Source organism: Cuculus canorus, chromosome 1, assembly GCF_017976375.1.
Source record: "Cuculus canorus isolate bCucCan1 chromosome 1, bCucCan1.pri, whole genome shotgun sequence".
NCBI lineage: Eukaryota > Metazoa > Chordata > Aves > Cuculiformes > Cuculidae > Cuculus > Cuculus canorus.
The window spans coordinates 159,879,375-159,904,370 of record NC_071401.1 but is presented as its reverse complement, the minus strand read 5'-3'; the positions used below and the strand labels follow the sequence as shown (position 1 = coordinate 159,904,370).

The 24,996-nt window shown below is 37.0% G+C and overlaps 1 protein-coding gene across 1 annotated transcript in view; it reads right to left on the bottom strand.

The window, feature by feature from the left end:
- TRHDE (thyrotropin releasing hormone degrading enzyme) overlaps positions 1-24,996 on the bottom strand; it is a 219,476-nt gene that overhangs the window by 14,197 nt on the left and 180,283 nt on the right. Inside the window, exons 13-17 of the mRNA XM_009566220.2 lie at positions 20,449-20,596; positions 18,159-18,256; positions 17,575-17,682; positions 3,847-4,014; positions 3,189-3,329 (exon numbers count right to left, since the gene is read on the bottom strand). Coding sequence (XP_009564515.2) covers positions 3,189-3,329; positions 3,847-4,014; positions 17,575-17,682; positions 18,159-18,256; positions 20,449-20,596 — 663 coding nt within the window. The remainder of the gene's footprint in view (positions 1-3,188; positions 3,330-3,846; positions 4,015-17,574; positions 17,683-18,158; positions 18,257-20,448; positions 20,597-24,996) is intronic.

The following is a 24,996-nucleotide window of genomic DNA, read 5'->3' as shown; positions in this document are numbered from 1 at the left end:
AGGTTACCAATCCACTTTACAGAAGTGACCTCATAAAAACCGCTCTGCAGGGATTTTATTTTTCTTGCAGTCTGTACTGTAGCCACAGTGCAAACAAGAAGTAGTACAATTCTTTCCACTGAAAAAACCACCGTCATGAATACCTGTGCTGATTACTGCCGATTACACATACTTGGTACAAAATACATCTACTATCAGCAATTTCTAAATGGACTCTACGGGCAAAAATTCTAGAAAAGCCACCAGCCAAAACAGTATTTTACAGGTGCAAAGAGCAGATAGAAAAGGTGTTTGGTCTTTCAAGTATCAGTTTTCCTACTCTTCACAGGAAAGACAGTAGCACTGCAGAACCAGAACCTGATCCCCCTGGAAACATCCTGCAGTTCACAGGCTCTCCACCTGCTCCTTTACTTCTGGAGATGTGAACCACCAGTGCCTCACATTTGTATGGGTTTTGCACCTGTGCAAACTCAACTTGAGAGACAGCATAGTCCATTTACTTTGGACAGATGTAAATGGCTTCCCAAATAATTCCCAGATGCTGGCAAATGATTCAGTGCCCGAGAATTGAGGAATTCTTGTAGACAGCTGCTGGATTAAATTTTCACGCATGGACACACATGTGAACACACGATGAAAATTATTTAGGAGCCAAGGTAACAGGAATTCAAGCTAGTACTTTCAATTCTATTCTTCAGAATTTTAGCAGTCTTAGTCCCACAGGTTTCTTACAAAAGATGTGCTAGGCACCTCCATTTCTAAGTCACCTTTGCAAATGAGATACGAATTATTTTGGAGACTTTATGCATTATCAGTAACTTCTGGAAAATGTGAATACAAGCATACTGTAAACATATAAAGGGATGACAATATCAGAGTCATTCTAACTCTTCCATGTGCTGTGTTTTAAGGCTAGAAGAAAGAACATTATGGGACAATTTAATCACCCTCAGCTACTTCATATTACTACCTCAAATGTCAACACTCTTCATAATAAATTCAACAGAAAATACCATATCACCTTATTAAATTAATATTTCTTACTAAGTACTTTGATTTTAAATAAAATAAAACAATATATTATAGTGGTAGAACAAAATGCCTTGGGACAGATTATACTTGAACTGTAATTCCACAACAAAGCTGGTATTTAAAAAATGTACTAGAGTGTCAAGCTTAAATGAGAAGTCTAATGTTGCATTCTGTCATGTCACTGTTTCACTGACCATTTCACAGACCAAGATGTTAGATTATTTCCACCCTCCTAAAGTCTCTCTTAAAAAGTTGTAATCTATAATTGCAAACTAAAGTTATTTTCAGTACATATCACACATACGCTGCTTGCATAAACTGCATTAAAACTTTAGTGATTGATAGAAATTTGACTAGATGTCTCTTTCAGAAAGATGCAACTTCTACAGTTCTTTTGTTGGCTCTGGCTTGTATTTGGAGGTCAAACTGAATACAGATAGCATAAAGCCAGTAACGGGCGAAAAGACAGACTCTCTATTACTTTCACATTTTAAAAAAAGGACAATAATAGGTTTTTAATGAGGCTTTGCTGATTATTAGGAACTTTGATAACACAGTGATGCATTCCAAGCAAGTGAGATAAATAAATTAAAATTTTAGGTGAAGTTAAACTCTTTAAAATTGAAATGCAGGAAAAAAAAATGCCATGTGGCATAGTTTTGTAAGTCTTCTCCATTTGTCTACACTGCTTAACCTTGTCCACGTCTAAAATCGCAGGTGTTAGTTAGCTTGTTAGATGAATATACTTTCTAAGGCAGGACATAACTTCCGCATATGTGTTTGTAGTAATACATTTTGACATATTTATGCCTAAACTCTGTATAAATCCCTGGAGGAACCTGAAAAATTATTTGCTTTCCAGACCATAACTAACTGCACTGGGTGGCATAATAGCATAGACTCTGCCATCCACTTGCTGTGTAAAAGTCCAGTTCCTGGAATAATCATACCAGAAGCAGAGGATTCTTATTTTTTAAATTCTTCAGCACTCTTAAAGGTTTTTGGAAATTGCTTTCAGAAAGTATGCTCCTGCAATATAAACTTTCAAAATTAATTCCAGCTCAGACTTATTTTCCCAGCTGAACTTCTAAAATCCCACTACACTATAAAGTATTATCCAAAACAACATGAACAACTTTTTGAATCTTCACGGAAGCTGCACAGTCTCTGAGTTTCCTCGTGTCTTCTTTTGATGCCATGAGACCTAAAGTAAGTTCATACCTGTATTCCTCAAGCACTAGGATTTAGTGGCTTAAGTACAGCATCTTAAATACACCATTTCAAACATACTGTGGAACAGTATATGGTTCCTCATAAGTTCAGAACGGCGCAGATCTCCACTACCTTCGGAATGGTCTGGCATGGAGTGTCTCTGAATTTCTTGCACACCACCGAGTTATGGTCCCCTCTATTCTGTCAGTACCAGATGAGTTGCTGTGAAATCTTTCAGACCCTCAGGCTACCCCTACAGAACTAAAGACATTTCTCATTCATCAAATTAATATAAAAATCTTCATCAAAAAGTATTTCGAACTGTTGACTGGGCTTCTGAGTCGGAGCATGTAACCCTTGCTCAGAAAGAAAGAGAAGTGTAAGGGACAACCCTGTTTCCTTCATGATCATCTATTTTTAATGCAAAATGTTCCTCTTCTATTACTTGAAACTCACCTGAAACCCAAGTGGAACGAAAGGGGATGACACTGTATTAGCATTTTTTTTAAAAATGGAAATGTTTCAAAAAGAGTTTGGTGTTTTTTTCCACAGTTGAAATAAATTTCTTGAAAAGATATATTTTTTTCCTAACAGAGTTAAAATCAGCAAAATTCCTTTGGGAACTGCTGTTTTTTTATCGATGTAAAAGTAGAACTGCAGCACTTGACATATAGATGGAATTCATTACCATAATCTCAGACACACTACAGTAAGAGATATATACACAGATGATTGCTAAGAGATAAATGTTTCTATGCATGTGTGTGATAATCCACAAATAAATGCATTTATGATTCTTATGTATGTGTTTAATATTTAGAGACATGTCTATTTATGGATAAGAAGAGAGTGAACTATATTCAGGAACTTATGTGTATATGATGCTTAGACAAATTACAGCAAAATCAGAAAATGAAAATAAATTTAGATTTTTTTGTCTTTACCTAGCATTTAATATTTTCCATTTTTCTCTGAAAAACTTCCAAGCAAGATCCCTTCCATGTGGATTTCGAGCTACGTGGATTATCACATCAATTGCATCCTGATCCAGGACAACTTCTGAGTTGAGAGACAAATTCAAAAGTCTATTGGGAGAAACAAGGGAAAAAAATCCTGGTTAGTTTCACTAACACACAGTCCAACAGCAGCACATCAGAAAACTCTCCAAAAAGAAGATCACTGCCAAATGGTTTCTTTAAGTCTGCAAGTGAGTTCAGTGATTTTTTCCTATGATTCCAAAGATCAGACATTTCAGTAAAAGCTGAGTGGAACTTTACATGTGCATTCGAATGAAACCAGTGAGATTAGACTGGTCAAAACATTTAAATAAAGGATATGCTAACACCACCACCCCCCCACCCCAAAATTATTATGGGATTTCAAACATTTCCAGTGAACACAGGAAAATTTGGAAGTGAATAGACATAATAAGTGTCAATTTCCATATGCATTAATGCAAAAACATAAGACAGTTTAAACAGACAGTAAGCTTGTGCTTGAAAACCAAAGTTCTTTGATTTAGACGAAAGCTCAAGTGATGATGCATAAATGTTGAAGTGATTACTGGTAACAGTCAGACATAGATACATAATATTTTTGTACCTGTTAAGCAAGTTTCTGTCATCACTGCAAGTTAAGGCTTCTAATAATATTTTCTTCTCAGACACTGCTGTGGTAGAATGAAATTTCATCCAAATGAACTCCCATACGTCTTCATCCATCAGTGAAACTCCAGTACAGTAGACAATGTCTCTCACATTGAGTGGGATTCTACAAAAGAAATCAATAATAGCTTTGTAGTAAATAAGCAGCCTCCTGACACTGGAAACAAAGGAGGAACATCACTACTTTTAAGAGACGCCAAAATTAAAATGCAACAGTAAACTTTTCTTTGAAAAATTACATCTCTTCACTGCCCCCAAGAATGTTCCAGGCCATCCTAATGGACTTTCAAATGAATAAGACATGCTTGCCATTCTTTTCATAATGCTGTCACATTGCCAGGAGACTATAAATCACAGTCATCCAGTTCATCGGCACATGATGCATGACATAACCTGCAAGACAGGCAACATAAGCTCTCCAAATTAACACACGATCTTATCACCCCGTTCCTGGGCTCTAAGACAAATCTCCTCTTCTTATCCTTAGTACTGAGGCTTTAGAACGAGAGCTGATCAGACAGAAACTCCCCCTTGCTTGTGCAGTAAATTGTTCAGTCCTGATACAGTAACACACAAGCAAGGAAGGATGTGCTGAGATGATGCTACTTAAAAATGGTGTTTTCAGGACTAAACAAAATAGAAAGATCTGTTCATTACTTCAGCATATTAACAATAGTACAAAATCAGCTATGCCATGGGATGGTTGTGAACTGTGATTACTGCTTATGTAATACAAACTCAGGCGACAGTTACAGGAAAGCTTCTTGAAGCCAAATTCAGACAGATGTGCGTATGTACCATTTTCTTCTAAGAAGATCTTAGTTGAGCTTTCAATTTCCTAACCCTGCTTATATTTCCTATATGAGCATTAAAGCAGAAACATTTGTGAGTTAAAGGGTATTCCTGTAGATAAACCTAGACATTTTTCAGAGGAATGCATTTCTGATTTGCAGAAAAGAATGCATGCTTTTTGTTGGTCAAAAATTATACCAAAACAGAGTATATAACTACTAATAGCTGAGCTGAAACACCTCAGAAATTTCACAAGCAAGACCTCTTTAGAGAATCTATCAGTACATAGAGCTGCTGTCAGTGTCTGGGCAGTAATACAGTGGGACAAAGAATGAAATTACTTTTGTAAAATTTCAAATAAAATCTTACACAAAATAGAAAGAAAAGATTATATCAAGACTTTATTCTAAGACTTCCACTGAAGTCTTATACCATAGATTAGGCTACCCCAGTCAAGAACCAAAGAGGTTCTTTTACGCTCCCTTATCCATTCTCCAGAAAAAAATCTTTCTTCCACTGAAGTGTTCTATAGTCAGGCTCTGTGATGAGTGTTTTTGTACAAAAAAACTTCAGCTGATCTCTTTAGCTGTGTCTGAGTTTCTGGATAATGTAACCAGGATGGCTTTTTAGGCTTTCCAAGTTTTGGTTCCTCTTCGATACTTCACAAGGAGCAGGCAAGGCAGGAAACGGTATCTTGATAACTATGAAAAGCACAAAATGTTTTTGCCTCTATGAGGTTAGCTGGTCCCAACAGCTATGATGGCTTCTTGAGAAAAAGAATAAAACAAATTTGTAGCTAAACTAAAGGAAAACTAGGGAAAAACAGTGCACTCCTACTCCTACTGCCAGAATAACTTTGGGGAACTAATGCCTCCTGTTTTTTGTGGGGTTCTTTTGTTTGTTTTGCTTTTATTAAGTCATACAAAAGTCCTAAGGTTGAGGCTTTATTAAGGTTCTCTGGCAAGTGTAGTCATCAGCTCCGAGGGGGTACACGCAGGCTTAGATGCAAGCAATCACATGAATCCTGCTTCTGCTGAGCTGACATGGCTCAGGATAGTGCTACTTCTTGGAACATTTTTAGCAAAGTCCAATGCTAACAGAGCCACAATGGACTGTCTTGACTAGTGCTGAGATATTTTACATTTGATGCAGACAAACCCAGACGTTTATTCACGAGTAAACTCTCCAAAGCAAATTTGAAAGGGGAGGCAAGAGAAGTACAACCCATTTTACAGTTGCTAGGAATATAAAACTTAACTATGCGCAGCACACATCAGCAATATTGCCTTACAAAGCAAAATCAGAGGTGTAATGTCTCCTCTCTGCCATCAATGGCTACCATCTAGCCAGTGTAGATTAGTGCTATAGCGCAGATCCTTGTACGATTCAAAATCTTATTGTTTCCTCTCTTCCCACTACCGAATCACTGCATGAGAACATGCTCATTTCAAGCCACGGCAAACAATCAGCATTGCTATTGTTAAGACACAGCTCAAGCAATTCTTATGCATCACCAACACATAGACGGGACCTCCAAAAAATGAAGGTTTCACAGTTCCTCCCACTTGATGCTTCCTTCCATCTAAGATTTTTTTCCTTGATCTGATGCTTTAAAAAGCTTGGCTGACACTGAAAAAAGTTAGTAACTTTCCTCAGATCTATCCAGGAATAGTTGGTCTTGGCTTATGTCTGGTCTATGCAACTGCTTCTGTGGTCCCTATAGAACTGCTATGCCAAAACCAAGGAAATCAGAAAATTCTTAAAGCTCACCAGATCTATTAAAAGCGTGTTTAAACATACATGAGCAGTGAGGAATAAAAGTTATCACTTTCACCGGCCTTTCCACACTACTGAGTTTTGATTCTCAAAAACTGAGTTATCTTTAGTAAAATGTGAATTTGGTTAACATTTGCAGAATTATCCATGTGAGCCACGTGATGAATCCCCACTTCATGTCAACGGAATTTGTACTCCTTAAAAGCCTATCATTAAGCCCTTGTTTGGATATTTCAAACGTTAATGAATATCAACAGTTTATTTTGGTGCATGCAAAGTAAACTATATACAATTAAGACTATGACAGACATTAAAACTACATATTTAAATACGCAAAATGAAAGCATGCTAAAATAATGGAGCAGATATTTAGATGCTCTCTTTGTGTTGGCTTACATTAATTCAGAATGCATCTTAAAGTTTTCTGAATAACTGCAACTGTCTCAAAACTTCGGGTCAGCAATTGCCATAACATAAATCTACAGCCATGTACATATACACTACATACAACATGAAAGTGATATTATCATTGTATCTTGATTTTCTGATACACTAGGTTATTCCTCCTTAAAGTACAACCTTCTTCTCGGCTTATGTCTTTTCTTACTTTTAATTTGGGATTTAATACACTGTCAGCAGCCGTAAGAACGCCAGCAAAATCAAAGGAATAAAGGATGCTATCCTGACTGTGGGACCAAACAACCTGACCTGTTGCCCCAAATCTGTCTTAGAACATGAAGAACAACTGAACCTAGTCAAGTCATATTTCAATGAAGGAAGGACATTTTATCTTGATGTGCAAACACTAAATCATTTTTTTAGAAGCACATATAGTTCTTCTTGAGCTTTGCTGGCAGAAATATTAGCTTTAGTTTACTGCAAGAGATGCAACTCAGCCAACAGATACTCTAAGGAACTATAAGGCACCTGGAAAAGGTAATTCTTTTTTGGTTGATTGCCCCATTAATTCAGGTAGGAACTGCATGCTAGAAGAACTATCACTGTGCTTGAGTAGTACAGTCAGCAGCAGAGGTACCTAGAAGTGGATGTCTAACCCCGGAAAGGTCAGCATTTCTCACTCGTGAGGTTTACATTTTTTAAATTTACAGTAAAACACATCAATTCAATAAGCTTTCCCAGCTACTCCATCTTTTACGTTCTAAGTGCCCAGACTAGTGATTTTAGCAGCAGTGCAGTCAGTAACTGCAGGACCATTTGCATGCTCTGAGAAGGAAAGAGGACTTAAGTCACGGCACTGATCCCATGCCCGTAGCCTGGATGTGACCACATTTCTTACTATGAAAATTCTATTTCCACCAAATCAGTGATAGAATACTTGCAGTGCTGCAGCAGACCTATTCAATATCATCCAACCAGTTGCTCCAGGGATGGTTTTAGGTCTTAATGTATAAGCTAAGTCATTAGGACAACGTGAAAGAAATCACCCCATAAAAAGCACGACATCTAAACAAATACTGTTTTTAAAAGGCTTATCTTCAGAAACTACAAAACTTACAGCTATGAAAAGCTACAAATTAGTCCTACGAGAGGCTGATAATGACTGTTAGATGGGGGGGGGTTCCTTTTTGTGGAAATCAAAATTATTTATGAAATACAAATATCCCCAATGTCATTTCTCTTTAACTATTGCCGCATCAGAGAGTCTTCTAGTTGAGTTTTCTCCATCTGTGGGGATTTTTGCTTTTACTCTCCAGTTGTTATGGGTCTGCATCATTATCTAAACATATGAAATCTCCCTGGTCCACATACTTTTTAATTTTATAGCTTCATGGAAAATGTTGTTCTAAAATTGCAGTTCCAAGGCACTAGATCACCATGCGGAATGTTTGCCCTATGTATTAACTGAATCAAGTAGATAAAATTACCATTGTTCCAGGACTGCTTAGGTAGTAACAGTGCAGAATGTATCCCCTTGTTATAGTAAACCTCATCTGGGCCTTCAAGGCTGGTCTCATTTTTAAAGAGCTAACATGATTGATGGATACTTCAGAATAATAAAGATAAAGATTAACTTTTGAAAGCATCCCTTTAAATGGCTTTTATTTGAATACTGATCCAATTTATTTAACTTTATTTTTCTTGCCTAAGAGATATGATGGTGAGAATGAAATATGTAGCTAGCAGAGCTCATGTTTAAAAATAAAACACTTTGGGAAAAAAGTTAAAAATTAAACAGTTAGAAAAAAATTAATTAAAATCGTGCTGCGCCTTTATAGGGATTTTTTTTTCAAGAATGAATAATAAAGCTCCACAATGAGCTAAGAATAATCTTCTAAGTTATAATTAATTGGTACATACTTGCTCCTATTAAAGTATGTTCTAACAATTGAAGATACACTTATAAAATTGGACCATAATTATTTATCTTCTGGGAAAATTGTGTTCTAATTTTTTAAAATGTAATTGCACGCAGTTTAGACAGTTCTTTGATTACACGTCAGATTTCAATACCATATAGGGTACTGTTTGACAAAGAAAATTAATCAGAAACATTGTTCTTTATTTTTACAATTCTTTAACATTTAACTTAAGCTTATTTTTCTGATGACTGTATTTATTGTCTTGTTTAATAGATTACAAGGCTCAGATAAGAAACAACAACGAAGTATTGGTACTTTGTTGGGAGATCTGTAATACAGATCCTACTATAAGGAACAGTACCACACAAAGTTTATTTTCTAAGACGGCAGTCCCAAAGCTTACACTTCTATTCCATAACACAAGCCCCAGGAGCCACACTGGCGGCACTGCTGTGCACACAGACGAAGGGAGCATCCTCTGCCATAGCACATGCCCAACCTTCATGTAAAGAAAAGGCAGAATCTTCCCTTGAGAACTGAGACACAGAGCTGCAAGGGGCTTGACATTCAGGTGCCTGTCATGCATTTAATTCAGTGGATGTTAACCAAGGATGTGGCTAACAAGGGTGCCTGTGGCAAAGCTATGCACAGATGTCTCCTCAGTCCCAGTCCTGTGCTTCCAAACTTCAGGTACGGCCTGGGTCTCACTGAGGCAGACAAAGAATGTATCGTCCATCAAGTGATGAAAACTGCTATTGCTCCTTTCCCTACCTATAGCAGATATCCCATAACTGAACATGCGACTAGCGCGCTCAAGCTCTTCAACACTGATTTTAACAACTGAGTGGTGAGTTAAGCACTTCTTTGTGAGACTGATCTCTGGGCAGATATGCCTTGTTTTGTCCTTTCTGGACAGTTTAGGCAATAAAAACATGGTCCTTGCTGTTCACTTGCTTTGCAGAGTTGTATACAGCTCATTCCTGAACAGAAAATTGGAGATGTATCTTTCTGACTTACAAGGATCGCGAACTAATTACTGCTAATCCATAATTGCTATACATAGGGTCATTTTATTGTGATCACACACAGAAAGCAGAAAGTAAAACCTCTACCTCAACCAGCTGCCCCATAAAGCCCAGTTTTGTCTTCCACAAGACAAAATCCTCTCTTTTCAGACACACTCCCAAGATGGTCTTTCAGAGCACTAGCTCCTTGATTAACTCATGCACTCAACTATGTTTTCTTCCTCCTCAAACAGTTTTAGTGACTTGAGTGCAAGATTACACTCAAATGTTGAAACAACCTGTTAATTAGTTAAATCACTTCGGTAACATTGGCTGACATTAAGCTCCAATAACATTTCAAAATGCACAAATAGCAATGCCTGAATCTTTTCAGTAATTAAAACTCCTAGGTGTTTAGAACACAGAAGAAGGGATCCATTTGATTGTTTTACATTTATCAGACATTCATGTGTGAAAAAAAAGAAAATAACTCTCATTTTTTCATGTTTGCTCCTAATGATTTCCAAAAATAGCTGGTGGGCATCAAGCTGCAAAAAGCTAGTGCCACTTCCAAGCAGCTAACAAAAATAATTAACCTGTTGGCCACATTCCCATAAATACTTACATAGGTCGTTAAACCTAAGTATGTTTATAAGTTGTTGCAAGAATGTAATGCTAGTGTGCCCATGTGAAACAAAGCAATAAAATTATGTATCTCAAAACATTAGAGAAAGAATTAAGGGAGGAGGAAAAGGAAAGAAAAAATGCTTTGTATGGAAAAACATTCCATTTTCTGTCACCTAAACAGACTTCATTGAAATTACCTCAATTAATGACTGGTAATTTGTTATTTACCACTCCCTCAGATCTACGGACAGTTTCATTATAGACATGTACAGCCTCCTGTACATTCCAGCAGTGCAATTTGTTTTTCTGATGGCATTTCCATCGAGTAGTTAAAGGTCCATCCAGTACACTGACAATTTAGGCAGGTGGATGGACATGAATCCATTGTCTCTTGCAGAGTAAATGCAAATTCTGCACAAACAAGTATGGAGACCTAGTGGTCTCAAATCAGGCTTGTTGGTTATCACCATTTTTTTTCTAATTATGTGATGGAAGTCATCTTACTTCATTACGTGCACCTTTCTTAAGACTGATAAAGAATTAACCAGTGTTCCCAACAATCACAGCAATATGACAAAAGTCCTCAAAATGTCAAATAGAAGTTACTGGAAAAGCCCATATCCGCATTATTACACTTTAAAAGATTAAATGAGGTAATTGAGTACTAGGATGTAATCATCTAAGACCCTGGTTTCATTTTTTAGTATGAAAAGTGATTGGCTCATCTGTGAAGCAAAATGACACACATATGTGTTCTGACATGAAATCCATAGATAGAACAGGAAAATACATAGCATATTCTCTTTTCAGATGTCTCTGGCCCCACCTCAGCACTCCAAGATAATTCTCAGAACAACCTGGATGATTAGAGACCAGGACAGATTCAAAATATCTGGACTTGCATCCAGGATTGTCCAGTATACCCTACTTCTCCTCACTCACAAAGACAGATGAATGTTAACTTCAATGGATGATGCCAACTTCAGACTAATTCAGTGCAGCAGCCTGCTTTCTCATCTTTTGTGTATTCAAAAGTGTATACCGAAAATACAATAAGAATTGCAAAAAAAAAAAAAAAAACATTAGAAACAAACTGAGTATTCAACATTAGCTCTACTTATCAAATAGCATACTGAGCTTAGCTCTGGTGGTCAATGATTAGCAGATTGTTATCAACCAGAAGGTAGCATAACAGGTGCAAGGACAAGAAACATCAAATCTGCAGACATCAGAAGTGACCCTCACTTTACACAAGTCTGTTGTAGTAGAATATTGGATTTTCCCCTTTTTTTTCAGTTTGTGATATCTGTAAGGCAGTATTCCAAGAAAAAAAAAAAAAAAAACAAAAAACCTGATCACAGTGCTTGTGACAGAATAATAGCAAAAATAATAAAAACTTCATTAAATCTGAAATCTCCTCAAAGCGATATGAAGCCCAGATCAATCAAATATATTTACTTTAAGTTTTCTAGGGGTATTAAGCAATTAATTAAGGTACTTTGTTTCCATTTAAAAGACAGAAGCCAATAAATATCAGTAGTTACATTTCTAAACTAAAAAACAAGAGCAAACTGAAATGGCTATGACTGTCTAGGGGACATTCAATGGGTCCAGTAACACCTTAGAGAAATATTGCCACATTAATTGTGTCTGATGCAACACTATCATCTCCCACTGCTGCATACTAGCAAAAGAATAACATCACCATAGCTCTACTACGGAACCAGAACACAAGTACTTCTTTTCCAGCTAACAGCAAAATTAGGTGTCTCAGTTCAAAGCAGGTCTCTCACATATTCACATGTTCACACTACCCTGTCTAACTTTGCCTCAAGCAAGCATACATCCACAGTCCACTTTGCCAGCAGAAATGCGTATGTGGCAACCTATAGCTGATGGATGGCAGCAGAAGCTGGAAGAAAATCACAGCTGCACCCACAGAGAGGTTTGCAAACCCATGGTTGTGTCTACAGCTAAGATATGCTTTGAGTCATCATAGTGTGTGTTCATGTTACTTTTTGTTATGATACCTCATGACAGGACTTTACAGATTGCAACTCTCCACACATGCTTTCCTGAACCCCAGAAACACACATTTACTCAGTCTATCCAAGGCAGAAAGTCTGAAAATGCTAATCCTCTTAGAAACATGTTTTTCTTTCAGAATAAATTGGCAGTGAAGGTTAAAGGGGTTAACAAGGCTGATTCTCAAGCTCAGGCAGGCATTGTATGGTAATTTTGTTAATTTTTTAGGCAGAACCACAATGCTATTATATCTAAGGAGTGTGAATAATGTATTTCTTCACACATGAAAGAGCTTCACAGGAATGAGTTCAGTTAAATGCAAGTAGAAGCAAACATCTTAATTTTCAGCCAACAGTAGCTTCTCTAGTACAGCACTCTGGTTTTGACTGAATCCCAGCAACCTTACGTTCTCCACCTATGAGGGAAATCTCAATGTGCTCATATTTTTTCTACTAGGTTTGTATTCTTCTGAACATCAGCATGGACATTTCAACGGTTTCCATTGTTCCAGTACAGGAGTGGCATATATCCTAATGTAACAGAATGAAATATTTGCCTTAATATCAAGTCAGAAATCAATGCATACTTTGAAGCAAAATGTGCTGAAGCCATCAGCCATTTAAAAAGAACACAATGGTTTAAATATCAACGATTAAAAAGACAACCAGATATACTTTGAAGTCTGATCTCAGATTTTCATCTGAAAGAAATAAGCACCTCTTTTCTAACAATTAAAAGAATTAAAATACTGGATCAATTCCTAGACCAGTACAACCAGATGTCTCCTTATAGCCTCTTCTGTGGGTGATGTTATGTGTTTGGTTTACTAGCTTGTAAAGCCAAACTTCTTTTTTAGAGTTGTTTCATGTTTCAACACCATGTTTTGCCCTGAAACAGTGGTAGTGAGCAGTATCACCCAAAGCCCTTTGCATACTATGCAATCCTGGCATTTCAGGTAATCAAGCCTTCCTCAGATTAATGCTCTCATCTTTAGGCTGGAGAGCTATATTATTTCTTGGAATAATGAAGTAAATCTCAGTGGCTGAGATTCAACTAGAGGAGGAAAAGGTACTGTAGTGTCTTAACTCTGTCCCAAACACCTCCCATATAAGTGATCGGGGTGGTCTGCATGTTGCAGATGTGGGCCTGAGGTATTAAACTGAAGCTCTACCACAACCTCAGAACTATGCTTTTAAAAGGGGTTGAGGAGCAGCTCCTCCACCAGCTGTGTTTAAAAAGTCAAGGAGTGTACCTTTTCCTGCTGTAGTGACACGACTGAATAGCATCTTTTGAAAGGACTCCAAACTCTGTAATTGCTACTTACAAATCCATTTGATATAGGCATCTCTCCACCTGTAGTGCTGAACCCTAAGAGAGGCCCACTTTCTCATTACAGTTTCAGGTTCAGAGGTTCTTCACTCACCATGGTGGCTGCCACCAATCTCATTTAGAGGTCCCAAGTTTCCCTTGTCACTCCAAGCATCTGATTCTGCCTTGTGAGCCAGGCATCTAAAAATGAAGCACTGCAACACCCAAGTCTCTTTAGAAATGCAAGACTCTCAGCTGACTTCTACCTCATGTGTGGAGGCTAATGTTGCAGATCACATGTACAAGTTTTTTACTAATTCCATAAGAAAATATGCAGATGGAATTCTAATGACTTTTCTCAAATAGCGCTGGAAACACAGAAAGGAACTTTGGCTTTGCGCTATGAATGACCATTATTTTACATGGTGAACAGTGGCAAATTATTTGCACAGTAAAGAAATGTAATTACAAAGTACAAACAGTAACTGATTATTCCAATCTCCTACAGCGAAGAGTAGATGGTAATTAATTTCTGGACCTACGAGACTAAATATAATTACTAGAAACCACAGCAACTCTAGGCATATGCTGGTAAAACAGAGTTAAATGCTATTGTATTTGTTTATTACCTGACACTTTATCCATAATTAAATGTCACAAGTAAAACAGAAAAAAACAGTTCAAAAGAATTTCTAAAAAGCCATAGACTGAAAATGTGGCTAAAAAGTTATTAATTTTAGCGCTTCTACAGTACAATTAATTGCACATTCTCTGTAATGTTTATTCAAACGTTGACTGCAGTAATTGCCAGGAAATCAAAATCTTCCTTTACATGATAAATGCCTGTGCAAGTGTGTGGTATTTAGTACCACATATTAATTTAATACTACCCTAGTTTGTATTGATTAGAATCTTGGGACACAAGCTTAATTCCCAGGCCTCATTTTGGGGTCTACTGCTTTGAAGAATCAGTGTTTCTTAGAACATGCACTGCTTGTGAATTAGCTCACTGTATGAGATATCTCATCTTCCAGGATAAGGGTTTTGGAAGGGGATGGGCAGAAAGGTTGCAAAATAGCTTTTATTTTCACTCTTATAGTCAAACTCAAATTATAGCTGTATGTAAAAATATCTCTAACTCTCTGGTACTCTGTCTTCATGCTCTGGCTATGCAAACCCACCGATACCAGGCTTTCTGCAATGCATTAGTCAAGGTCTTCGTCCTGTTTCAGAAGAGGGAAGGGCACCTACAAGAACTTTTTAAGTAGTTTTCAGCAGATCCGACTTTACTCCTTGTTGATAAAGAGTGGATCAGGCAAGGATACACATAGTCTCTGTGCTTGTCACCAGCTTTTTGCATCAGGAGTTGTAAGAGAAGTATGGAAACGGATGAGCAGCTGGAGTCTCCCCTTCTTTGTGAGGAAACAAGCTCTGAGGGAATTCCTACGTGTTCAGAGGTAGCTGTTTGCACTTCAGCTAGCTATCGCCTCTGAAATGCTAAAAAAGGCAGAGGCATGACACAAACACCAGATTAGTTAAATTCTTATTGTAAAATCATCATTTTCTTGGTGGAAAAACAGGAGAAACAGCCCTTGCTTTATTTTCAGGTTTCAGTCTGAGTTCGTTTAAACTGAGCAAAGGTGATATGGGGTACCTCTGATGCAGCAGGAATCCAAGCACTCCTAGGAGAGCACTGACAGACCTACAAATGTTGTCACTGTGAAACACAAGCTGATTTTATGTCCACTGAGCTGCCATTACTAGTAGCCTTTGCAATGTTGTTTCAATCTTAAGTAGACATGAAATGAGCCTGCTCATGTGTTAGTTATATTCAGTATGTGACATTGCTCCGAGAATAGTAACTGGTAAATTCTGTGGTGGAGAACTGAACAAATCCTATAATCTTAAGAAATAAATAAAAACATATCTCTATCTTCTTTGCAGGATGTACCTCTATTTATCAGCTGACTGTCAATCTGTATTCTGTAATCACATTATTTATTGTAGCTATTTTTCAGAACTGTGCAGTTCCTTTGGAGAAATGCACTGCTTTAACTTAGTAGCTATTCTCTTCCTCCACCCTGCTGTGATGCTTTTATCATAATACTCATCATATGCTGACAGCCACAATCTTGAGCTCCCAAGAACAGCCCCATAGAAAGGCTAAGAATCGTTGGATGGCTCCCTAAATTTATTCCTTTACTCTCTTGCTATTGTTAGTAAAGCAATAAGGTCTGGTTGTTTTTGGTTTTTCGGGGGCTTTTTGGGTTTTTTTTCTGGTGCCTCCTTCTTCAATCCTGTTGAAAAGGATGGAGACATAGTGTAGGAGAAAGATTTGCAGGGTGACAGCTTTTTAACACTGAATAATCTACTGCTGTGCATGCTAATAGATGGTTCTAGGTTTGATTAACTAATTTTGCAAATGAATATCTAAGTAAATTACTTTTGCAGATTGTTTCCAATGATTTTTTCTCTTTAATCTCCTCTTTGAATAGTTTAATAGTGATTGTTGCTGCTGATGATAAGAATTCATAAAAACCCCTGGGGTATATATTTCATAGTAAATATATCTGGTATCATTTTACAGAGGAAAACCATTCCCCTCACACACATCTTATTTAAAAGTACATAGTCACATTTTCAAGATTAATTTTTTTTCAGAAGTTTTTTTCAGAAGCAATTTGCATTCATGCCCAGTTCATGGCTGGCTTTAAAAAAAACACTCAGGCACTTAAGTATGTGGGTGTGTCTCTAAAGGAGTTTCAAAAATTACAAACACGGACAGACATTTTAATTGCAAACACCTGCTTGGCCCAGGATGTCTTTGAAAAATCCTACATGCCTCTATGTCCATAGAGATCTGATCCTTTTGCAGAGCTAATACAAGATTGGGACTAAAAATGTAAGACATTTTCTCTTCTCTATTTCTTTGTTACTTGAAAGTAAAATACTTTCCTTCAAATCAAAATATCGTGTAATGTACTTACTCAAATACTTCTACATCCTCATTCTACATAATCAGATAATCCATCATCCTCTCTCAAGAAGCTGCAGTCTTAAGCTATACTCTGAATTTATCTCACTGTCCATAGACCACTACATACCTAATTATTTGTATTTTCAGTAATTTAACATTTCTTAGATGCTTGCCTTTAAAACACAAATTTCATACACCATCCGCAGCCACCGTTCCCTTGCCTCAGCTGAATAAACCTGCGTCTGGCTAACTTACATATCTGCTGTTAAACCACTACAACACATCAACACATCAGCTATCACATTATCCCCTCTCTGAAACTTACACGAACTTTTCTGTGTATTCCTGAACCACATTAATTTCCAAGTCTTCACCCCTAAGTATTTCTCTCAAACATATTTGTTTTGTCTCCTTTCTTACTTCTCTGTCCTTCTGCCTTTAACCTCTCTCACTTCTTTAACCACTTAACTTCTGCTCTCTTGCCCTAACACAGGCACTGTGGTGTTCATTGGCATCTGCCAATGTGGTGTTCACTCATCTTTCTTCATTTAAGCTCCTCCTTAAAACCCATCTTCTCACCTTCTAGCATCTATCTGACAGCAATTTATTGGCAGAGGCTAAACGTGTGTCCCTCACCCACTCATACACGCAAAGTCAAACAACTCATTCTGAAGCCCCACAGATATTTCTAAATAACAACCAGTGACCTCCACTTCCTCTCATACCACTCTGCAGAATGGGACACTGTGGATGGGGGCAGGCAAGAGAGAAAAGCATGCCAGCTGTATTGCCTCAAAATAGGAGAAACAGAAAATATACATCTTGGTTCCACTTACCGGTTCCTATTGCTAGAAATCCAATCAGAGATTAACGTTGCAGCCTGCTGGTGACAGTGTTTGTTACCAAAGCTACAGGCCAACATGATGACTTCCCGACGCAACTCTCTGTAAAAATTAAGAAAGCAATAAGGCTGTATTAATGGATGTGTTTGAAGGTTTTAAAAAAAAAGGTATTTCTTATACCAGAGTGACAGCAACTGATCGTTGAGCAACATATCAAAGATAATCCAGCTACGCAAATTTCAGTGTCAACATAATGCCTACAGTTGCAGCAACAACTATAAAATGGTCATGGACCAAAACCAGCCCCCATTTAAACATATGCACTCTTCCTGACTTGTCTCATGAGTCCAAGTTCTTAAATAGCCGGTGCAGTCAGATTTTAAATTAAGGTTTAGAAATCATATTCTCCAAACACAGGAAAGAGGAATTCATCTCACAGTAGGTCCCCCTCTAATCCAGAAAGGAAGGCAAAGCTAGGCATGTATGACATGCTGAAGATGACACCAAATCTTAGAAGAGTTCATTATAACAACTATATCCTGCAAACAAAAAAAAATTTAAAAAAACCAAAACAGTACTCGTGTTGGTAGGATGCTTGAACAAGCGATTTGTTTAAATTATTCGTTGGCCATCCAAGCTTGAGATACATTGATGCAACTTGTCTTAAAATATACTCCTGCAAGGGAAAGGAAAAATACATTCAGTGTTAACATTTATTTTTTTTTATTTTAAATTTAAATACTATTGGTTATTGAGGTTTTGTCTTTCTTTTTTACGCTCAGTTAATGTCCTATTTTCTAAAGATTTTGATTTGCATTTAGCAAAACAACACACCCACATCCTTCACTAATATAGTGAGAAGTTATCTGTAGAACAGCTATTTGATTAGATGTCTAGTATAAGACAATTTATTGTTATACACCTCATCAACTTAAGAAAAGTTTCTTATAATATATTTTGAACTTAATATGCAGTTTGAAAAGTTGCAAGAGTGTCAACAGCTTAATCTCTGTGCTATGGCCAATCTTGACTACAACATGCATGTTCACTTTTAAAAGAATATTATTGTAAAATCCACGGTCATGGCAAAAATTTTACCTAAGTACAGTCAATTGACTTCAGAATATAAAACAATGTGGCTGCAAATGAGCTTTGTACATTTAATGACACTATGTTTCAAGTTTAGGTTCTTGGTGTGCTTAAAGAACATAACGATCTCAAGATTTATTTTACCTTACTTTTACTTTTACACAGGAGACATATTTACATATTCTGGCCAGCTGTGAAGAGAACCACTGTCATTGTATTCAGCATAATCTTTTTGCCAGTGGAATTTACCAATTTGAAAAAGAGAACTGAGAGATAAAGAACCGCATATGAGAGCATCTTTTTTATTATTGCGGATGCATGGGCATGTATAAATGTTGTCAACACAAAGGAAGATTCATAGCGCAGCTTTCTTTAGCAGATATGCTATTCTGTGACTAAAAAGACTTTTTATTTCCTCTGCTATCACCTCTGCTTTCAAAGCTCTCATCAGTAGTGATAAAACACAACCCAGCCATGAATTTTACTGGTTTTATTTATTAAAATTGTGCTTTCTTTACACAGCCATGTTTAAAAGTGAAATAGAAATGGCAGACTCATAAGAAATTTTCTGTGCAGTTAACAACAGACTAAATATGCAAGTTATTTCCACATCATTTTATATTATGGCTCTGGTTTGCACGGAAGCCCACACTGTAGGTTCATAAAGTATCTCGATGTGTCTGTATTAATCTGTAGTACATGTTCTACAATAATAATCCTCCATGTCAGCAGCTATCTCTGTGCATGTGTGTATGTATATATCTATGTGTGTGTGTATGAACATCTACATGTATACACACATCCAGCCACCTCTAGCTTCTTGCTTTCTGAGTGAATGTGTCTCTGGACACACAAGTAAATGTATGTTTAAGAACAAAAAAGCACCTTTAAGCATTTCAGGCTTTGGAGATTTCTTTTGTTTGAAGGCTTTGCAAAATTATATACAATTACAGTATGTTGGCAACTGAAAATAAGTAGACTATACTATAAGTATATACGTAGACTATAAAATTAATAGTGAATAAAAAAACCCAAGAGTTCATAATTGTCACAGGCTGCAATCAAATCCTGTGTACTTCATGAAACATGCTTCAGAGTAACTAGGATTTTTTTTTTTTATTTCAGGTAAAATCTTAAAATGCTTGTCATGTCTACCTTAATTACCTACTGCTAACCTATTACTGCTATCCCTTCAGATACAATTGTGAATGGGCTTTTGATTCAATGGTGATCTGATTCTTGTTAATTAAGGTAACTAAATTCACCATAGCTTTTAGGATGAAATAATGACAACAAATTTTTACTTCAGTTGCATGCATCCTGTTCAGTTGCGCCTGCATTTGGTGTCCTTGCTAAGCTTAAGCATCAATCTAAATATCGCCGTGGGGCTCCTCAAAAGAGAAAATCTGGAAATAGATTACTTTGGCTTTTTAAGTGAAATACTTTATTTGTCATAATATTTTACAGGAGGGATAATTACCTTTCCTTCTACTAATCATATATGCCTCGAAAAACAGTTATCACTGTTGAACTGCAAATGAACTAAAGCATGACAAGTGCTATGTTTAAATAAAGAATATTCAGGAAGAAAGCTAATATCCCTAGGTCATTTACAGTATCTGAACCGGGGAATTGTTAAACTCTTGGCAATGAGAGGAGAGAGAGTGAGAGAAGGAGAGGGGTAGACAGAAAGGGAGGAGGAAAGAAAGGAAGGGAAGAAGGGAGCGAGGGAGGATAGAAGAAAAGGAAGAAGGAAAGAAGGAGGGAGGGATCTCTTACATTGAAGATGTTGTAGCTTTCTGTGCGGTCCAGCAATTTATCTAGAGGATAAAGAGCTCGGCTGGCAGCATGCCAAGGCAGAAAACCCTTCTCCTCTGAAAGGTATTTGATAATTTCCAAAGGAATATTCTGAGGCAAATAACCAGCTCTGGATAAATAAAAGACGTTAGTGTTAAATTATTTTTTTGCAGAAGATACATAATCAGGCAAAAAAGGACTTCTTTTTCTGTCTTTTAATTTCAATTCTAAAAAAGCATGATAAACTCATCACATTCTAATGACATAAAATCTTATAAAATCCAGACACTAACAGTGTTTTCCAACACTTATGCAAGTATAATTACTGATGAAGGAAGGCATGAAGACACATGAAAGAAAACTAGAGAAAACTAGACAAGCTACCCCACTTGTTATGGATTCCTATGGCTATAAATTACATGAACAATGAAGTAAAGTAAAAAGAAACAAAAACATAAAAGAAAAAAAAACAACCAAAACCCAGAAACAACAAAAGGAAAACACTACTTCATTGATTTGTAAGATAGAAAGTTGCCTGCACAAAATTAACAACCCAAGGCATTTTGCCTCAGAGAACATTTCTACCAGCCATGGGCAACTGGGAAGAACTAACAGACCCTTTAGTTTCACAGTTCCTCTTCCCACTTTTTTCTCTCTCCTTTAGAACAGCCTTGTCTTTTATTCACCTTATGCCATTTAGAATGACATTTTATTAAACTGAAGTGGCATTCAGTGACATGACTTTGGCTAAGGATGTTTCACCGCTTGCCAAATAAATTGTGGTTTTTTCAGGTGTTTATAAATCAATCAGCTAGAATTTTGCCTCACTCTTCTGCAGTCATAAAGGACCTTCCCCTGCAACTGAAAAAGTTTAGCAGGGTTTCAAGAAAGCTTTTTAAATAAACAGCTTTACAAGTAAAGTGCAATACAGAAACAAGCATCTGAAAGCTGCTTGAGTACTGGAAATATTGAGCTTTAGGATTTGCACTCATTTTACTTTTCAGAACAGACTATTTTTCTTAACTACACAGATTGCAGAAGCAAAGTGTAACCCTGTGAGTGTGAACTTTCCAGAAACACAGAGATCTACTCTTCTCCTGATGGATGAGTATAAATCCCAAAGGAGTTCTTTACCTGCCTACAGAGAATGATTTTGTTTTCATTAAACACTTAAAGTCAGCAAGTTGGATTCTACAAACTTCAATTCAACATAGAATATAGAATGATATAACTTCATAGACTATTTTTCCTCCTTATAGGTTGCAACTGTTCTCCTTAATTTCCACTGCTGTCTGGGGAAGGGATGCATGTACACAGCAAACAAAATGACAGAGACTACTACAGAAATGAACCAATACATGCATGTTGATATAAATTTTGATCTCAGTTGTAACAGCATATAAACCACTACTTTGCTAAACTAGTTGAAATAGACTGTTCTTTTTGGTATGGTCCAAAACCATACTTTCATTACAATGTGCACCCCATCCATGCAAGTCACTGTTTCTCACACTCTCTGTTGGAAGAATTACACCCCACTGCCCTCATGTCCTTGGGAAAGAAGTGAATTTATGTAATAGCTTTCTGAAGCATCCATCCCATATCTTTATGATGACCCACTCTCCAGCGTGCTTCAGTCATCTCTGTCCACATTCTGCCAGTAAGGCTCTGCTCTCCACTCCAGTTACTGTACGTAGTCAAGCAAGAAAAAAAAGATCACTTGGGAAGCTCAGTGTGTCACCCAGTAGAAGATATGAAATGTAAAGGTGGTGCTCATGTGGGTGGCAGACAAAGTTCAATGCACCCGAAGACAGAGAAAAGAAGGTAACTATAGGTCTTTCTTATTTCTGAAACAGCAGAATATTGTCAAGATGAGTGCTAGGTCTTAATACTTTGTAAAGATGTACAATAACTAATGGAGCCAGAAGAAAGGTGGATTGACTGCAGCTAAATATCTTGGAGATAATGTTAGCAAAGAGGTAAACTAGCTTGAAGTTACATATAAGTAATTAGTTCCTACTGGGATTTGTGATTATTGTTACTGATAATTTGATTGACATGAGCAAGTGTGGAAAAAGGAACAAGAGCAATAGCTCTAGGAAACATGCTGCTTAAGGAATAAACAGACGAATGTTTATTATAGCTGCACTAATGGACATTTAGGATCATGCTTCTGAAATTAAATCTCTCTATGCTAAGTGCAAAAGGGAAATCATCACAGCAAAACAAACAGATTATTTCTTTTTAAGCTTAACTTCTCCCCAAATGTGCATAGGAAGTGAATTCAGAGAGGTCTATCACTTATTCCCGAGCTTTTGGCCTCCCTAATCAGTTCCAAAATAGTGATTAATAGCTGATGGTACTCATCCTTCTCACAATAGAAACTGTTACTCTCATCATTCACTGCTTCTAACTTCCAAATTTATCAGCCCATTCAATTCTGCCTGCCTCTCCCTTGTCCCTCAGTGCTCCTGTTGTTTCCCTAAGGGTATATTCCTTCTCACAAAAACGGACTGCGGCAAAGTCTGAGTTTTTCCTGTTTACTCCTGAACTTCCTTCTCTTTCTGGGCATTACTCTTGAAAAAGCTTACACACAGTATCATCAAAATCATCCCCCTACATCAACAGAACAAGTCCCAAGAGCAGGGATGGAAATGAGGGGAGGTCTTTGTGAATGATGACATAATTATATAAATGACAATAAATCCATCACTTCACATCATGATTTTGAGAAGTGTTTACAACTGCTATGATCAGTGTTAAAACACTCTGTCAAGCACGTCCTGGGCAAATGTGCTTCAAGTACATCTTCTAGGCTGGAACTCTAAGGGAACTTGAATAGAGACATTATCTAAAATATTTTATATCTAAAATCTTCTAAAATCCTCTTAAAGTGGTAGTTAAGGTAGAAGCAATTCCCTGGAGAAAACAGAATTGCTTCAGGAACTTTGCCTTGCACAATGTTCTACATTTTCTACACTATTTTATTGTATGTATGCCTACAGAAAACAATGATAGCCCTATTCTTTCACCCTCAGCCACTAAGCCGTTTATGAACCTCTTATTCCAAACATACTGTACTCCCAGACTATTAGCCATTGAATAGTTTCTGTCAAGAGGTAGTGATAAACACACTCATTGTTTCACTTTTTTCTGTGAAATGCAGTATATAATGTATAGGTTATAAAATATTAAATGTATGGTACATCTTCAAAAGCTTGAGGAATATTCTCATTCATAAAGCAAGATAAAGAGTTTTATAATGGTAATGCCAAATACTAAGGCTGCGGATTTTTGGCATTCGTAGCTAGGAAAACAAATGTAAGAAGAAGCTCTCATCCTAAATCACCGAGAAAAACCATAAACCATAAACCCATGTACAGATAAAAGTCCTGAAATCCAGATCACAGACCTAGAATCTGGATGAATTGTCCTGAAAGGTAGCACAATAACACTGGAACTAGGTTAGCAGAAGACAAAGGCTAGCCAAAGCAGCATGTCTGTAAGGTGAGCTATGCTCTAGTATTCTGAATCTTCACAAAGCACAGCAGGTCGTTTCTTAATCTTTGTATTTTAGTACAACTGTATTGTTTTACTTTACACTAAAAGCTTGGCGAGTGCCAAGAATGATTTCAAGACTCCTCTTTCCCAGGGGATATTGTGTCCAGCAAGATGCACTGACTCACTTGAACAGTAGCAAAAGCCAAGGGGTGCTGGAATGCTTCTAGGATTCTCCTTCACTATCCTGGGAGAACCAGTTTCAAAGCTGGTTTCAGAGGATCTAGTCAGCAAAAGCAGAAGCTTTGCATCCAGCAAAGTAGGAATGAATGGTTAAAGACCCATGACTGTCAAAGGACTTGTGACAAACATACACCATCAACTGGTGACAACCGCTAATTGAAATAACCTGTGTCATTTATGAAGCAGGATAATAACCAGGATGAGGATAGAAGGCAAAGCAAAGAATGTGTCTGTTTTGAAAATCTTGAATATCTCTGTAAACTCTGATGGAAAAACACAGATCTGCAGAAATGCTGAACAGAAATGTTTAACAATAATAATAATAATAACAACAACAACAACAATAAAAGTAACAGTAGCAACCTTCCCAACAAAGGGGAAAATGTCAAATAACATCCCTATTACAGAAATGTCTGGTAATATTTATTCAAAGGCACTATAGATTATAACAAAAGTTAAGCACATACTCTACATGCAGCTTGATTTATCACACTCTCTTCCAATAATGTCAGTGGAAGATCAGTGGCAGAAATCTGTATTTTTCTGGTGTTTTTTTAGCTTCCAGTTACATTGCTATCCTAAAGTCCAGCAAAAGTACGATCAGATACTGCCTGCCGAAGTTCACATGCACAAAAGCCAGGGCTGAGACAAGGTTCTTTTCCAACTTAGACATCTCACAGGAAAATTGAAACATTGTCTGTCAATAATAACTGATTATGGCTATACTGAAAACAGGCAACAAACATAAACACTGCAGAAATACTGTGACGTCCAATATTATTCCTGGTC